At 55.2% G+C, this 14,536-nt stretch overlaps 1 protein-coding gene across 6 annotated transcripts in view; it reads right to left on the minus strand.

Annotated features, from left to right (window-relative positions):
* B3GNTL1 (UDP-GlcNAc:betaGal beta-1,3-N-acetylglucosaminyltransferase like 1) overlaps positions 1–14,536 on the minus strand; it is a 76,585-nt gene that overhangs the window by 24,088 nt on the left and 37,961 nt on the right. For 5 of the 6 annotated variants that reach the window (XR_012499711.1, XR_012499715.1, XR_012499714.1 and 2 more), the window contains exon 6: positions 13,509–13,604. The exons of the other annotated variant lie outside the window; for it this stretch is intronic. Coding sequence is in view for 1 of the 5 variants with exons in the window: in XM_074344090.1 (XP_074200191.1) it covers positions 13,509–13,604 (96 nt within the window). In the remaining 4 variants the exon portion in view is untranslated. The remainder of the gene's footprint in view (positions 1–13,508; positions 13,605–14,536) is intronic. 6 annotated transcript variants of the gene reach the window in all.

The following is a 14,536-nucleotide window of genomic DNA, read 5'->3' on the forward strand; positions in this document are numbered from 1 at the left end:
AACCCAGGACTTCGTGCATGCTAAGCATGCACTCTACCACTGGCCTATACCCTCCCCTGCTAATTTAATCTCTCTTTTTTTTCTTAGAAAAAATAGGTCTCAAAATCCCAAACCCTAATCGAAAGAACAGGAAGAGAACGTCCGTCTCGTCTCGTCCACGGGACGAAAGCGCTAAAACGTAATTTACTTAACAGTATTAAGCAAGAAAACACTACAGCCTACCAACAGGAAGGCTACAGTCCTGGACACAATTCTTAAAATATTTCACTTAAAGAATTGATACTGACTTGAAATAAGTGACATGACATCTGTAATGAAATGCGTAACAGCTGGTCTGGAAAGTATTCCCCCAAAATGAAAGCGAAGCCAACTGGGCGACAGCAGGTCTGAAAAGCAGCTCTGGGTCCTGAGGCCCAAAACGCCCCGCGTGTCCGCACACGTGTCCACGCTCTGGGCCCCACGTCCTCACAGCGACCCCCGCAGAGGTGAGGGGAGGCCTACAGGCCTCCTGCACAGACGACACAAAGCACACACGTGCCTCCCATGTGGACGCCGCCGCAGCCAGGAGATCAGGGCGAACCCGCGAGGGCAGGTCTGCGCACATAGAGCCCTGCGGTCCAGCTCATGCCTGTGTCAGCGAGGCCCCTCCGGCTCAGACCGTCCCCTCTTGGTGTCTGAGGCTCCAAGGTCACCTCCACGAGGGGCTGCGGTTGCCCGTTCACGGTTCTCCGCACCACCGGACCTGCAGTGTTCACGCTCCCACGGCTGGGCTGCGAGGCCGCGCTGCTCTCCACTCTGGCCACGGAATCCAGTGGTGTCCTGCTAGTTGTGGGGCTCAGCCAGAGTTCAGTGGGGAAGGGAAGCTGTGGGGGCCTGACCCCGGGGAAACAGGCCTGTGCGGGGGCTCTGCTCACACACATGCAGGTGTGCACACGGCCACAAGCAAGCCACCATGACGGGGGCGGGGGGCGGTAAGGGGCACTCTGGGCAGGGTCGCTGCCTGACAGGACCCCGAGGGCACAGGCAGAGGTTGCCGCAGAGTCCTGTCTCCGCTGGAGCCCCAGAGAGGGTCAGTAGTGATGGCAGAGACCACAGGATGAGGCCACTAGGGATTGGAGCTCCTACATACCCTCCAAGTCAGACTCAGCTGAGGACACAGGCAGTCAGAGGTCAGTGTCAGGCACTGACCTGCAGGAAGGGGCGGGAGGCCTGGGAGTCTCAGGGCCAAGCAGAGGGGTGGAGTCCGCGGGTAAGAGGCCCTGCCTCAGGAAATGCCAGGGCTACATCTGTCCCTGGGGCCCAAAGCCGGGAGCCTCCGATGTGGGGGCACAGGCCAGAGCCCCGTGGACTGGGCTGGGGCTGCCCTGCCCCTCCCCCCATATCAGTCTTAAGCTCTGCTTCCAGGAACTCAACCCAAGGCATCTCCGGGTGTTCCAAGCAGGAGAGAACGGGATGGAGGGGCACAGGTGGTTTAGCAATGACCAGGCCGGTGGAGGGAGGGTGCCTTGCTTCAGAGGAGCTGCTGGTGGAGGTGGGGGCACCCGTACCCTGGGCCGGGGCCACGGAGGGCAGCAGGTGTCAAAGACGGTGAGTCTGACCTGGACATAGTGGGCTTGAGGGAGGTGGTCACCCCAGCACAGGACCTGGACAGTGGGCTCCACTCCGAGTCCCAGACAACCCCCTAAACTTCTACTGTTTCCTCATCACAGCACCGGCCTCAGGGATGTGGGGGCTACACCATCAATACCGTGAGGCATCTGGAATAATCAGGGGGCGACACTGCTTGACCGCACGACCTGGACCTTCCCGTCATGGGATTGAGGAGGGCAGCCCCGTGCCACCCTCTCCTGGCTGGGCCCTCTCCTCCATCTGCCCTCAGAACAAGCGCCCTGGCTGGGCCACTGCACCTGCCCCCACAACTTTGGCCCACGTCTGGGTCCTCCCCCCAACCTTCAGGACAAGCTGGGCTGGGTAGTTAGAAGCAGGCCACCCCCGCTGCCTCCCTGCAGTCCTGGTGGTCCTGCCCCGGGACCCCTGTCTGAGACTTTCCACCACTGCGCACTTGCTGAGAAGAAGGGGGGAGCCTCTCCTCTGGGATCCCTGCTCCTCCTCCTTCTGCAGTAAGACCTGCTCCACTGTGTGCTTTGATCTCCAAATTCATCTTTTTACTTTCCCTTTGGGGGAGGGAGGAGGGGAAATGGGAGGTTTTTTCTGAATGTGCAACAAAGCCTCAGTCAGAGTGGGCTTTGCAGGGCGGCCCTTGGAGATGCAGAGATTTCCTTAGTACCCAACTTCGCGGAATCATTTCGGATTAGACATAATCTCCAGGAGCAGAACACCTATCATTCTCAGGGCTGCAACCTGCCAGACGCTTCTCACTGCACACATCACACCTTCCCCATCCTGCCGTCCCGCCCCCCAAATCCCAGCTGAACAAGACACAACAGTTCCCAAAGCATTTCGTAATGTTTTTCTCACTAAAAAGAACTGAGAGAGCCCTCCCGTCCCGCCCACCACTCCCCAGGCATCTCAAGGCCTTCATGCCCGACTGAGCATGGGGTGGGGGCACGATGAGCTCCCTGTTTCCTGGGGCTGCACTCACGGCTCCTCACTCTCACCTCTTTCCCATGAACTGGCATCTTCAACAAACAACTCACCCTGAAGGTCCCTGAACATATTTGGGGACATTTTGGCTCCGAGAGAAAGGGCCCCAGACCTGCTCACCCAGGTCTGCTGTGCCCTTGGTCATTCTGACTCCGAGCCAGCATCCCTGTGTGGACACAGCCACCGTGCAGGGGACTCAGGACCCACTCATGCTCAAGGCGGGGGGGGGGTTCAGCAGGAGGCCCCCCAGCTCCCACCACCTCCTGTCCTTCTCCAATCAAGGCCCAGAGAAATCGGATGCAGTTCTGAAACAAGCACTTTTTATGATGAACTCCCCAGGTCTGGAGATTTTAAAAAACAACTGAAGACAGAATTACAAACAAACAAGAAAAACCAGATAAAAAATCCTTTCCTAAAGTAAGAGAACGCCCAGAAGACACAGCTTTTAATAAGTCATGATTGTTTCCATTTAAACTATTTCTCTAAATCATTAAACGTTTTTTCTTTCAAAGAAATACCTATTTAAGTAGTAAAATATTTAACAACCCCCCCCCCAAAGCTAGTTATTGGAAAGCAGAAATACATGGGGTTCTGCACATCCGGGCAAGGAGAAGGGGTCAGCCGCTCTGGGCACCACACACTTGGGGGCCCCTTCAGCCACATGGTGCCCCCAGGGAGAGCATGCGGCAGGCCACGGTGAAGCCACCTTCCACCAGAGCCCCTGCCCCACAGAAGTGGGGACGCAGATGCCCAGTGCCCCAGAGATGCGCTGCGCTGCCACCACTGCCGACAAACCTCACGTCCCTGTGAGCAGGGCCTGTGTCCCAGGTATCGGCAGACAGCGCGACGTTGTGCCAATAAACTTTATTTACAAAAGCGGGCAGCAGAGCAGACCTGGCCCTTGAGCCAGTGCGCTCCCCACCCCCGCCCAATGTAACCGTGAGCAGGGGCATGGCCTTCAATTGACACAAAAACTGCTTCTCTGGGAACTGAAACCTGGAAGAAGCCCGCATCTCCCCTCTGCCCCACCCACCGCAGCAGAGGCCATGATTAACGAGGCACAGAAACTGCCAGCTCCCCGACCCCAGGCAGGCAGGTGCACAGCAAAGACTTTCACTGCTGTGCTCCGCGCTGGTACACGTTTGGGCAGATGTGGCAAGGCAGGCGGCAGAGGGCGCAATGGGCCGCCGGGAGGGAGGGACCCACGGTGTCTACCCGCCACCGCCCCAACACAGCTGGGAACACAGGCCTGCTAGCCCCTAGCCGCCAGCCGCCAGCCAACGCTCTGGAAGCCCCCCTCCCTGGAGACGCCCCCCCTTTTCATCAATTTTTTTCTCCTCTTTTGCTCTCAGGTTGTCACGCCCTCTTCTGGTTCTGGTGTGTCACCAAGTGAATCATCAGAACTTTGTTAAAAAGAGAGGGATTCCCGGCGAGGCCCAGGTCCATGCTCTCTGGGGACCAGGGAGTTGGCTTTTGGGCTCTCCCCTTACTTTGCCACACAGAACCAACTGGAATTCCATAAGCGCCCGGCCACGCTCTGTCCTGTGGGGTCCACCCTCCCGAGGCACCTGGAAAACGTGTATGGATAGGAAGGATGCTTCCAAACGCTTCTGGTGCAAGGGTTATAGACCAAAATGAGCTCCACTTTATTTACAAAGACGCAGCCCATGACTTAACGAAAGAAAATGAAGCATTTAATGAAACTTACAGGCCTTATTAGCTATATCTTACCAGGAAGTGTTGTGAATTCTTCTTGGGGGAAAAGAGCAAAGTTTACATGACTCATTTCCAGATTCCTGTGGTTTATTATCCTTACTTCTAATTCTAATTTGTTGGAAGACTATCTTTAGACAGATAACAAATTTTCCAGTGTTCTGACATTTTAACACTCACATGGCAACAAGAATAAACTTTGATGTGAAACCCAAAACCTGTGGCTGCTGGATTTAATAAAGATGCAGACAGTAATAAAACTTCCTTTCTCAGCAGTATGTTTTAGAGAAAGCTGGTAAGCAAGCACTTTCTAATGTGGTGGTAAAAGTTGCTAATTTACATGGATCTACAGCTCAGATGCCCCTTTAGGATACACTCTCCTTTCAAATGAGAAAATGAAGAAAAACAGTACAGGTTAATCTGTTTCAAAACAGGCACTTTCTAACTTTCATGAACGTAGTGGCTGGAAGTAGGTAAGAAGCACTGAGCAGTGAAGGGCAGACACAGTGAGACAAGTGTGTGGGCCGCCGTCCCCGGGGTAGGACCGGGTGACCTCTGACACCCTGGCTGTGGTGACATGGCTTGGATGGCCAGGTCCTTCCACAGCAGCGACTACTGAGCAGATGCGGGGTGGGGTCCGGGGCGCATGGGAGGAAAGGACCCCTGTGACCACAAGCCCACTGCACGCCCTGTCTTCTAAATCGGCCGAAGCTACCTGCAGAGTTTGGCTAAATGTCTTCAAACATGCATGGGTTACAGATGGTCGGCCTCAGAGTCTGGGCGTCTGTTAAACCCTCACATTTTACCGACAGTGCAACTGAGCTGGAGAGGTAATGCGGCTGAGAAGGCGGCGCCTCCAGGGCAGCGACCAGTCGGGGCATCTGCTCCAGCACGGACTCGGCAGCAAGACACCAGCGCTTTCTTCATGGAGCTGCCGCTGACCTGCATCTTGGCCTGAGCCCTCCACCTCCTGAGAGCCTTCCGGGGCCTCCCGCCTCTGTGCCCCTCCAACCATGCACCGCCCGCAGCTCTGACCTCACAGGACAAGCTGCCCTCTCACCTCCACCCAGCTGTCCCCAGGGGACACCCGCCTCCCCACCCTGGCTCTCAGCTGCTCAAGACCATCCTATTTACTCTCCGTTTTCTCCCACATCCTTGTCAACTGAGGGGACCATGTGGCATCCCCAAACAGCCCATCACCCAGGTCGGCACTTTTCTCAGCTGCGTTTGGGGAGGGGTGGCCAAAGGTGGGCAGGAAGCAGGGAAGTGGTGCTGCTGACTGAGACCGACGCACCGGAATGGGGCTGCTGGCCAAGGAGGTGACCGCCTGGGGTGTAAACTGAGGAAAGTGATGCCAAAAGCAAACATTTGGCCGAGGAGAAGCTTCAGCTGCCCCGACAGCCTGTAGGTCCTGCGTGATTGAGGACCAGGCGGGGCGCCCTCGGGTGTTCGAATAGCAGAACCTAAGAGGGTCCTGGGCTCACTGTCCAACAAGGCAGGACGCGAGGCCCAGGTGAGCACGGGACCGGTGGTGAGCGGGACCCCTACAGGCATGCACTGCAGCAGGGTGGGACGTGTGATGTATTCTCTGCACTTCTGTATACTTGAAATGTTTCCATTTTTAAAAAAGTTTTCTTTGTTCTATTTTTTTAAAGAAATTGTATGTGTAACAGCAAATACAGGGGAGGTAGTTGGGGCCGCTCTCGTTAGGGGAGGGGTGACCAGAGTAACCAGGGAAGACAAACACTTGTGTGGACAGGACAGGACCCTGTGGCCGCCCACCAGGTCTAGCCTCGGTACCCAGGGCAAGCCAGCGGCCCCGGACACGGAGACCAGGGGACCAGTGTGCAGTCGGAGGAGGAGGCAGAGGGACATCCCAGGTAACGATCGGCATAAACATGTGAACCTCTGGTGCTTCAGCTGCTTCAGCGTTTCTCCACCTTTCCACGTCCAGAGGTTCCCGCCCAGGGCTCCCTCGTCTCCACTCCTGGCGCCTTTCACTTCTTGGTCATCATAGCTTCTGGGTGATGTGTCACACGGCTCCTGTCACACCCCCTTGGACACCGGCCGCTCCGTGGTTTCCCTTGCTCCCCACCTGGCATTTCCACCGTCTTAAGAAAAGCAGGTGCGTGCTGCTGTGTGAAGCACTTCTCTTTCAACAGATGCTACCCCTCCCCACGCCCCTGGCATCCCTTGGCCCCCTCCCCGGTAGCAGACCTGCTCCCAGGTCCTGAAACATCCTCCCCCTCAGTTTGCTTCCTAATTTTACGGTGTATCTTCCAGTAAATTTCTGAGAAAGCTTCCATAGGAGGGAAGAATTTTGAATCCTCACAGGAAGGAGTCCTTGTGGTAGCTTCACAGGACTGATGCTTTGGGCAGGCATAGAGCTCAACATTCAAAACCATTTCTGTGAGACTCTGAAATCTGTCCCAGGGTCTCACAGACCCCCTGCGGCTGCTGGGAAATTCGAGACCACGGGTGTTCCTGCTGTCCTCTCTTGACCGTGGGGGTCTTCTCTCACCCCTGGGATGGAAACCCAGGGCCCTTTGAATCTGGCGCCCTCATCTTCGGTTCTGACAAACTTTGTGTTATTATTCTGGGCTAGCGCACTCCCTCCACTCCAGGGTCTCACTGTGCCGATGGAGGTGCGTCAAGTGGGAAGGAGGTTTCTCAGTGTGAACCCAGGAGGGTAGACCAGGGCAGAGCAGCCGGAGACTGGACAGCAGGAATGACGGTCCACTGCTCCCGAAGGTCACGGTGGGGGGCAGCCCTGGTCCGCGCAGTGCAGGGGGGTCTGCTTATTCTCTGGGACCCTTCTGGACCCAGGCTGTGCACCTGCGCATCCGGCTTGCTGTCACCAAATTCTCTCTTGAATCCATCACAGCACACTGGCACCTGCAAGTGAGCCCTTCTCTGAGCTCTGTGAGCAGCTCGCGCAAATTAACTGACCAGAGGATGGTGGCGGGGCCCCAGCTGAGATCCACTGGGTCAGAAGCACAGGTGACGACCAGGACTTGTGACTGGGTCTGAAGAGGGGTAGCCCCGGGGGCCCAGCCCTTAACCAGGGACCCTGCCGCTGCAGGACACCCGGTCAGTGTCTGCGCAGAACCGAAGGACTGCGCGATGTTTGAGAAAATATACAGAGGAAAAGGCAAGGGAACCAGAATGGCAAAAACAATTTGAAAACGAAGGATGAAGTTGGAGGAATCACACGAACTGATGTCAAACCTCCTTTGCAGCTACAGCAGCCACGACCATATGGCCACCGAGTGACACACGTTGGCAGAGCAGAGTCGAGTCCAGGATGAGACTCATGCAGGCGTGGCCGACCAATTTTTGGCAAAGTCTATCCTCGACAAAAATGGTGTGGAAACATTTGGATATTTGTAAGCAAAAGAAAAAAAAAAGAAAGCCTTGATCTAAACCTCGCTCCTTATGCAAAAATCAACTTAAAATGAATCACAGCTCTAAATGTACAATGTAAAACCACATCTTTAGGAGAAAATCTTTGCAACCCAGGGTTAGGTTAAGCCTCTTTAGATGCTGATATGCAAAGCACAATCTGTTTAAAAATCAATCAGTTGGATTTCATTGAAATTAGAAACCTCTGCTCTGTGACTCTGTTAAGTAGATGAAAGAAAAGCCACAGATTATGAGAAAACAGATTATGAGCAAACCACACACCCAATGAAGGGCTTCTGTCCAAAAGGAAACTCAAACTCAACTGTGAGAAAACAGACCATCTCATGAGAAAATGGGCAGAGGCTCTGAACAGCCGCTTCGCGGATAAGCACACGAGAAGCTGTCATTAGGGGAACGTGCAGACAGTGAACCCGCCATACCACGCCCCCACTACTGGATCCGCAAGAATGAAAAACCTGGCCCGCCAAGTGCTGACGAGGGGCCTATGAGCGTCTCCCGGACCCAGGGACGCACATCCCCAGACCTGCCGTGCACCCCAGGGGCGTGAGGCATGTGTGAGGGTCATGGCAGTGCCCACAGGGGCCCTGAGAGGGATCTCTCCCACAGCGATGAGTGACGAGCCACTGGGAAGGGAAGGAACTGTTGCTTGTGCGACTTGGGTAGGTCCGGGCTGGAGGGAAAAGCCACACAGGCTTCTGTTCCATTTCTGCAACTGTCCCAGTGACGGGCCCTAGGGAGGGTGGGGACAAGCTGCTGCTGTCAGGTCAGGACACGTGCGATGCGACGGCAGTCGCAGTCTCTAGGGGAAGGACAGTCCTGTATTCTGACTGCAGAGCCCCCCAGGGCGCGCACACCCCAGCAGGGCCGTGCCGATGGGCCTCCTTGGTGTGAATGCCGCACTGTGGTTATAAGCTGCCGTGAAAGGGGGCCGGGGAAAGGTGCGAGGAACTCTACCAGTTCCGCAACGTCTGTGTGAGTCTGAAATTACTCCAAGATACAAAACTCCCCCCCAGACAGACTTTGTAAAATGACCCTATGACCCGTGGGGAAACAGGGTTTCTGAGCAGACAGCAGGAGCCTGGCTTCTAGAGTAGAGCCAGTGGTTAAAAACGCACATTCAAAACCACACTGAGGTATCACCTCACACCAGCCAGAATGGCCGTCATTCAAAAGTCCACAAACGACAAAAGCTGGAGAGGCTGTGGAGAACAGGGAACTCTCCTACACTGCTGGTGGGAATGCAGGTTGGTGCAGATGTTTTGGAAAACAGTATGGAGATTCCTCAAAAGACTAAAATCAGACTTACCCTATGATCCAGAAATCCCACTCCTGGGCATATATCCAGAAGGAGCCCTAGTTCAAAAGATACATGCACCCCAATGTTCACAGCAGCACTATTTACAACAGCCAAGACATGGAAGCAACCTAAATGTCCATTGACAGATGACTGGATAAAGACACTGTGGTATATTTATACAATGGGATACTATTCAGCCATAAAAATAGACAACTTAACGCCATTTGCAGCAACATGGATGTTCCTGGAGAATGTCATTCTAAGTGAAGTAAGCCAGAAAGAGAAAGAAAAATACCATATGAGATCACTCATATGTGGAATCTAAATAAAAAAAAAAAAGAAGGCAAATGAACTTAAATATAAAAAAGAAACAGTCTCACAGACATAGAATACAAACTTGCAGTTGCCAGGGGGAAGAGGGGGTGGGAAGGGACAGACTGGGAGTTCGAGATTGGTATATGGAATAGATAAACAAGATTATACCGTAGAGCACAGGGAAGTATATACAAGATAGCTCACGGGGAAAAAGAATGTGATGATGAATATACGTATAGTCACGTATGACTGAAAGTTGTGCTCTACACTGGAAACTGACACAACATTGTAATCTAACTAAAACTCAATTATCAATCAATCAATCAATTAATTAAAAAACAAAACAACGCACATTCCCAAACCGTGACATCAGGACTTCTGGGAGGGAGTCAGATATCTGTTTTCAAGTTCTTGAGCTATTTCTATGATTACATTTTGGGGAGCACTGATTTAAGTAAAGAGCATGGCCTTATGGAGGCGAACTTTAATTTCTAGAAATTCTGCTTGTCTAGACTCCTTGACAGGCTGGATAAACTGAGAGTTTGTGCATCAGTGCTAGTAGGTGGGCAGTAAATCTGTGTCATTTACATTCACGCCAAGCTGTTCAGATGCTGCAGGGACGTGAAAGCTGGGTGATGGCCCTGTGGGACGCACGGGGCCGGGGCACAGACCAGGGGAAACACCAGGGGCTGCAGAGGAACGGAGGAGGGGGTCCAAGTGCTATGGGCTGAATTGTGCCCCTCCAAGTCCATGTCGTAGCCCTAACCCCTCCTCCTCCGCCATGTGACTGTATTTGGAGATGAGGCCTTTAAGGAGGTAATTAAGATTAAATGACGTCATAAGGGGGCCCAGACCCAACAGGACTGGTGTCCTTACAAGAGGAGAAAGAGTCACCAGCAGTGAGTGAGCAGAGAGAGGAGGGGCCATGTGAGGACAGAGGGAGGACTCGGCCATCTACATGCCACGGCGAGAGGCCTCAGGGGAACTAGCCAGCCGGCACCTTGATCTTCAACTTCCAGCCTCCAGGACTGTCTCTTGTATCTGTTCTGGCCACCCGAGCAGGCGGAGACCCCAAGGAAGCATGGACCCCTGAGAGAGGTGCAAGGACAGCGAGGAGCAGGCGTGGAGGACGAGACCAGGTGGGGCTGGGGTGAGGGGTGCGCCTCACACCCACGCCTGCCGTCTTCCTTCCGCGGTGAACTTGGGCACCTACTCCAGGCAGCCAGAGCTTCGCATGCTGCCATGGCAAGGGCCCAGCCACCCATGTGAGCTGCCAGGATCCCCCAGGGGCAGCCTCAGAGGCAGGGGCACGGTCTGGCTTTGCCTCCCCTTGCCCCCCTGTGAGGACTCAGGAGGTGCAGGTCCCTGAAGGTGAAAGTAGGCGCTGCCTGACACAGACGCGTTTTCAGGCTGGCACAGGCCCCAGGCCATCTGTGCAGACAACTTTCCACCTCTGGGTTACTGGGAAGTAGAAGTGTCCATTTTATAGACTCCGATTTAACTCTGCCCCTGGTGAGTATCTGATCAGACAGTGAAGTGGACACACAAACACCAAGCCGAATCAAGCAGCTCTCACCTTGCAAACCTGACTCAGATTAGACTAAGAACCAAGCCCCCGCAAGGCGGTGTGACCTGTGCAACCGTCACAGCTGAGAAATGGCTTAAATAAGAAATACCTTCTTTCAGTTTATTCTGAGAAACTTTGGACTGATTCCCCTAACCAAAAAGAGAAACCCTGTTCAGGAGGACTCTGCCTTAATTGTTCCTGTGACGCGTAATAGCTGAGCCCGCGCCTAGCTCAGAACTCATATTTCTGCATTTAAATCACATCCTCAGGGTTTAGTCACATAGTTTCCACATGACTCATGCTCTCCCAGAAAATCCAGCACACGGCAGAAGCCGACTCAGCAGTTTCTCCCACACGGCCACCTCCACACTCACGCACCCACCCTCGCATCCAGTGACTGGGGTGAGCGTTTCCAGAGAGCCTCGTGGGTGCAGAGCTGCGCATCTGAGGCCGTGAGCAGGGGCCCTGGGCTGACCGGAGGCCAGAGCTTTCACACTGGACAGGACGTTTTAATTTCCCAGTTAGGACATGAAAGATCCCACAGCTCTCCACCAAGGCAGCCCTGATTCTCTGATCAAAATCACCAGAGAGGGACCTGGGAGAGCGTCTGTAAAGAGGGGCACATACCCTGGAGGGAAGGGCCAGGGCTGGGATGGCGGGAGGAGTTACAGACACGGTGCATGTGCTCCATGTGCCAACAATGGTTTGTACACTTAAGAGCCAGATGCCAGCTGAGAGGTGAAAGGCAGGTGCGGGCCCAGGACCCAGCGAGCGTCTCGATCCTCATCCTGATGGTGACGGCCTGAAGCAGCACTGTGGCCTTTGGCACCTTCCTGACCCTGAGTGGAGAAGACTCCGTCCTGCTCAGAGACCTGAGGCTCCGTGGACTCATGCTACGCCTCCCTACACCCAGCGAGGAGGGACTTCCTCCCCCCAGCTCCGAACGTCCAGAGGCCCAGGGCGGCTCTGTCGGTGGCCCCGGGCCGCGCAGCGCAGACAGGAGGGAGCAGTACCGCCACGGCCCGACCCAGCGGCCACAAGCTGCCCCGAACCACGTGATGGTCCATATCAACCCGAGAGCTCCCACCACCACCGCCAGACCCTGCTGGCTCCGCACCTCCCGCAGCGTGAGGTGCGAGCAAGGCCACGCCAGCCACCCCTGCAGGTCCTTCTTCTGCTCTCATGGCTGTAGGAGCAGCAGGAAGGCGACGGAGCGCCCAGGGGCTCTTCACCACCCTCACCTATTAGCACACCACCCTTGCCTATTAGTACATCACCCAGTACACCACCCTTCCCTGTTAGCACACAACCCTCACCTGTCTGCGCACCACTCTTACCTATAAAAGACCATTAGTGGAATATTCATCTCAAAACATGAAAAATAAATCCAAATACAGAAGCATTGTGTGTGTGTGTGGACCAGCACGAATGGAGCAGAACTTAAAAGAAAGCTTAATCACAGAAGCAACCGGTAGTGGCTCCAGCATCTGGCCAACCCCAAACTGGAGCAAAGGGTAAATACTCTGGATTACCCAAAGAAGCCTGTGAAACAGCACCACACAGAGGGCCGCGTCCGCCTGCGTTACTGAACTGTCAGGGGTCTCCTGCGTCACTGTGGGCTCAGCGAACACAACATTTGATCACAAGCAATTCTAGTTTCAGAAGCTTATTATCATCATGAGTCACTCCATCATACCAGGGTTTCAGTTTTCAAAATCCAGAGTTTAGAAAAAAGCATTTCATGACACAGCAGGATCACAGGACATCACAACGTGGGACACCCCGGTATGAGAACCAGAGCCCTGTGCCTCACCAGGGAGCACATTTCCAGCCCTTTTACAGCCACTTCCTGGCTGGGCTTTGGGGGGCTGCTCCCCACTCCTCCCCCTCTGACATGGTCCCCTGCCCTGAAGAGCACGTTTCTCCACCACTGGTCGGGGGTCTTGGGACCGGCCCATCCAGCAGGACTGGAGTGTCTCTGGTGGGGCAACCAGGACCCTGCCAAGAAGCAACTGGAACAGACCTGGCCCACCCTGCAGACCCCGCCCTCCCAATTGCTGAAGGCTGTTTTGGTCTCTGTTTTGGGGTGATTTGCTACGGAGCTTTAAGTGGCTACGACACACTGAGGGAGAGCATGTTGTTAAAGGCAGAGGAACAGAGAAAGTTGAGTTGTTGCCCTAACACCTCATTAACACCCGTCTCTTCCTGGCCTCCTCCCCCAGGCTGCCTGCCCTCAGGTACTTTTCAGACTGATTTCTGCCTCTGCCACCCCCAGCTCCTGGGCCCTGACTGCCTGCAGCTCAGCTCATTTTCCCAGGCCCGGCCCCCTCCAGCTGCCCGACTTGGGGATGGCCCTGCCCCACCAGAAATGCAGGCCTTTTCTGGACACCCCCACCCCAAACCCAGCAGCTCGGCCTTGCCCTGGCCCCCAAGCCTGCCCTCTGTCTCCAGCCCCATCCCAGGCTCCTCTGAAATGCGTCCCCTTCTCCAGGGAGCTCCTCCCAGGACCCTGCCTGGCACGCAGGAGGCTGGCAGGAGGGAGATTCGCTCTTGGGGAGGCTGTGGCCGACCCCAGACGGGCAGACGCACCTGGATGAGCAGCTGGTCGGATGCCAGCTGGTTGAGCCAACGTGTGTACCGCTCGGTGGAGCTAGGGGGCTCCCTCCTCACCTGGCAGCCTATGATCTGTGAGAAACAATGACAAACAGAACTTAAAGTTAGTGCAGCTTCTGGGGCGGCAAGTCTGAAAAATCCTATTTCTCGATAATCCTCTCCCTTCTGCCTCTAAACAAACCAGAGCTGCAGCCTGGAGCTCAGCCCCTACCCTCTGGCGCCTCCTCCCTCTGTCCAGGCTGTTGTAGCAGCCCCCATGACGACACCACCTGACAGGCGCCCCCACCCTGGAAGGAGGTCCCCCCACCCCAGAATGAGAAGCCCCCCGGAAAGATGTGCCCCTACCCAGGAAGGAGGAGCCCCCACCCCAGGAGGTACCTCCACCTGGGAAGGCATCCTTGCTGTCTGCCGTCTAAATCCCTCCCCCCATAACACGCCCGACTACTTCTCACCACCTCCTTCCCCAGTCCTGCCTCCTCTTGGCTACTCACAAGACCAGCACTTGTTTGCAAGCCACCCACTGTCCGTACACCCGGCCTGCGCATGCTGACCCACAGCAGCCCTGTCCGAAAGCGACTCAAACCCCGTGAAGCCCCTGTGCTTTCTGCTGAGGCATGCACTCAGAGGTAGAGAGCCTGGCCTCTGGGGTCAGTGAGGCGGGTTTGGAGACGCTGCAGACATCAGGGTCCTGACACTCGTTTCTGTGGGGAGGAACCCTCGTGGCAGCAGGAGGGGCCCTCTGTCCCCATTTCTGGCCAGGGGAGGGCCACTGGGGTGTTGGCAGGTAGCAGCGAGCCTGCCCCTTGGTGAGGCTCTCACAGGCTGGCCACTTGGGGACGGGGACAACGCCAGCGTCCCCTCCCACGGCTGTGCTTTCTCCCCTTGGTGACAGTGTCAGCAGGCTTCCGTCTAGCTCCTGGCTCCCTACTGAGACATCATCAGGTCACCCCATGGCCCCAGGGCACCTGGGCTTCTTAAATCTTGTGCTAACAAGTCCAGTATCA

The sequence above is a fragment of the Camelus bactrianus genome, chromosome 16 (genome assembly GCF_048773025.1).
Source record: "Camelus bactrianus isolate YW-2024 breed Bactrian camel chromosome 16, ASM4877302v1, whole genome shotgun sequence".
NCBI classification, from domain to species: domain Eukaryota; kingdom Metazoa; phylum Chordata; class Mammalia; order Artiodactyla; family Camelidae; genus Camelus; species Camelus bactrianus.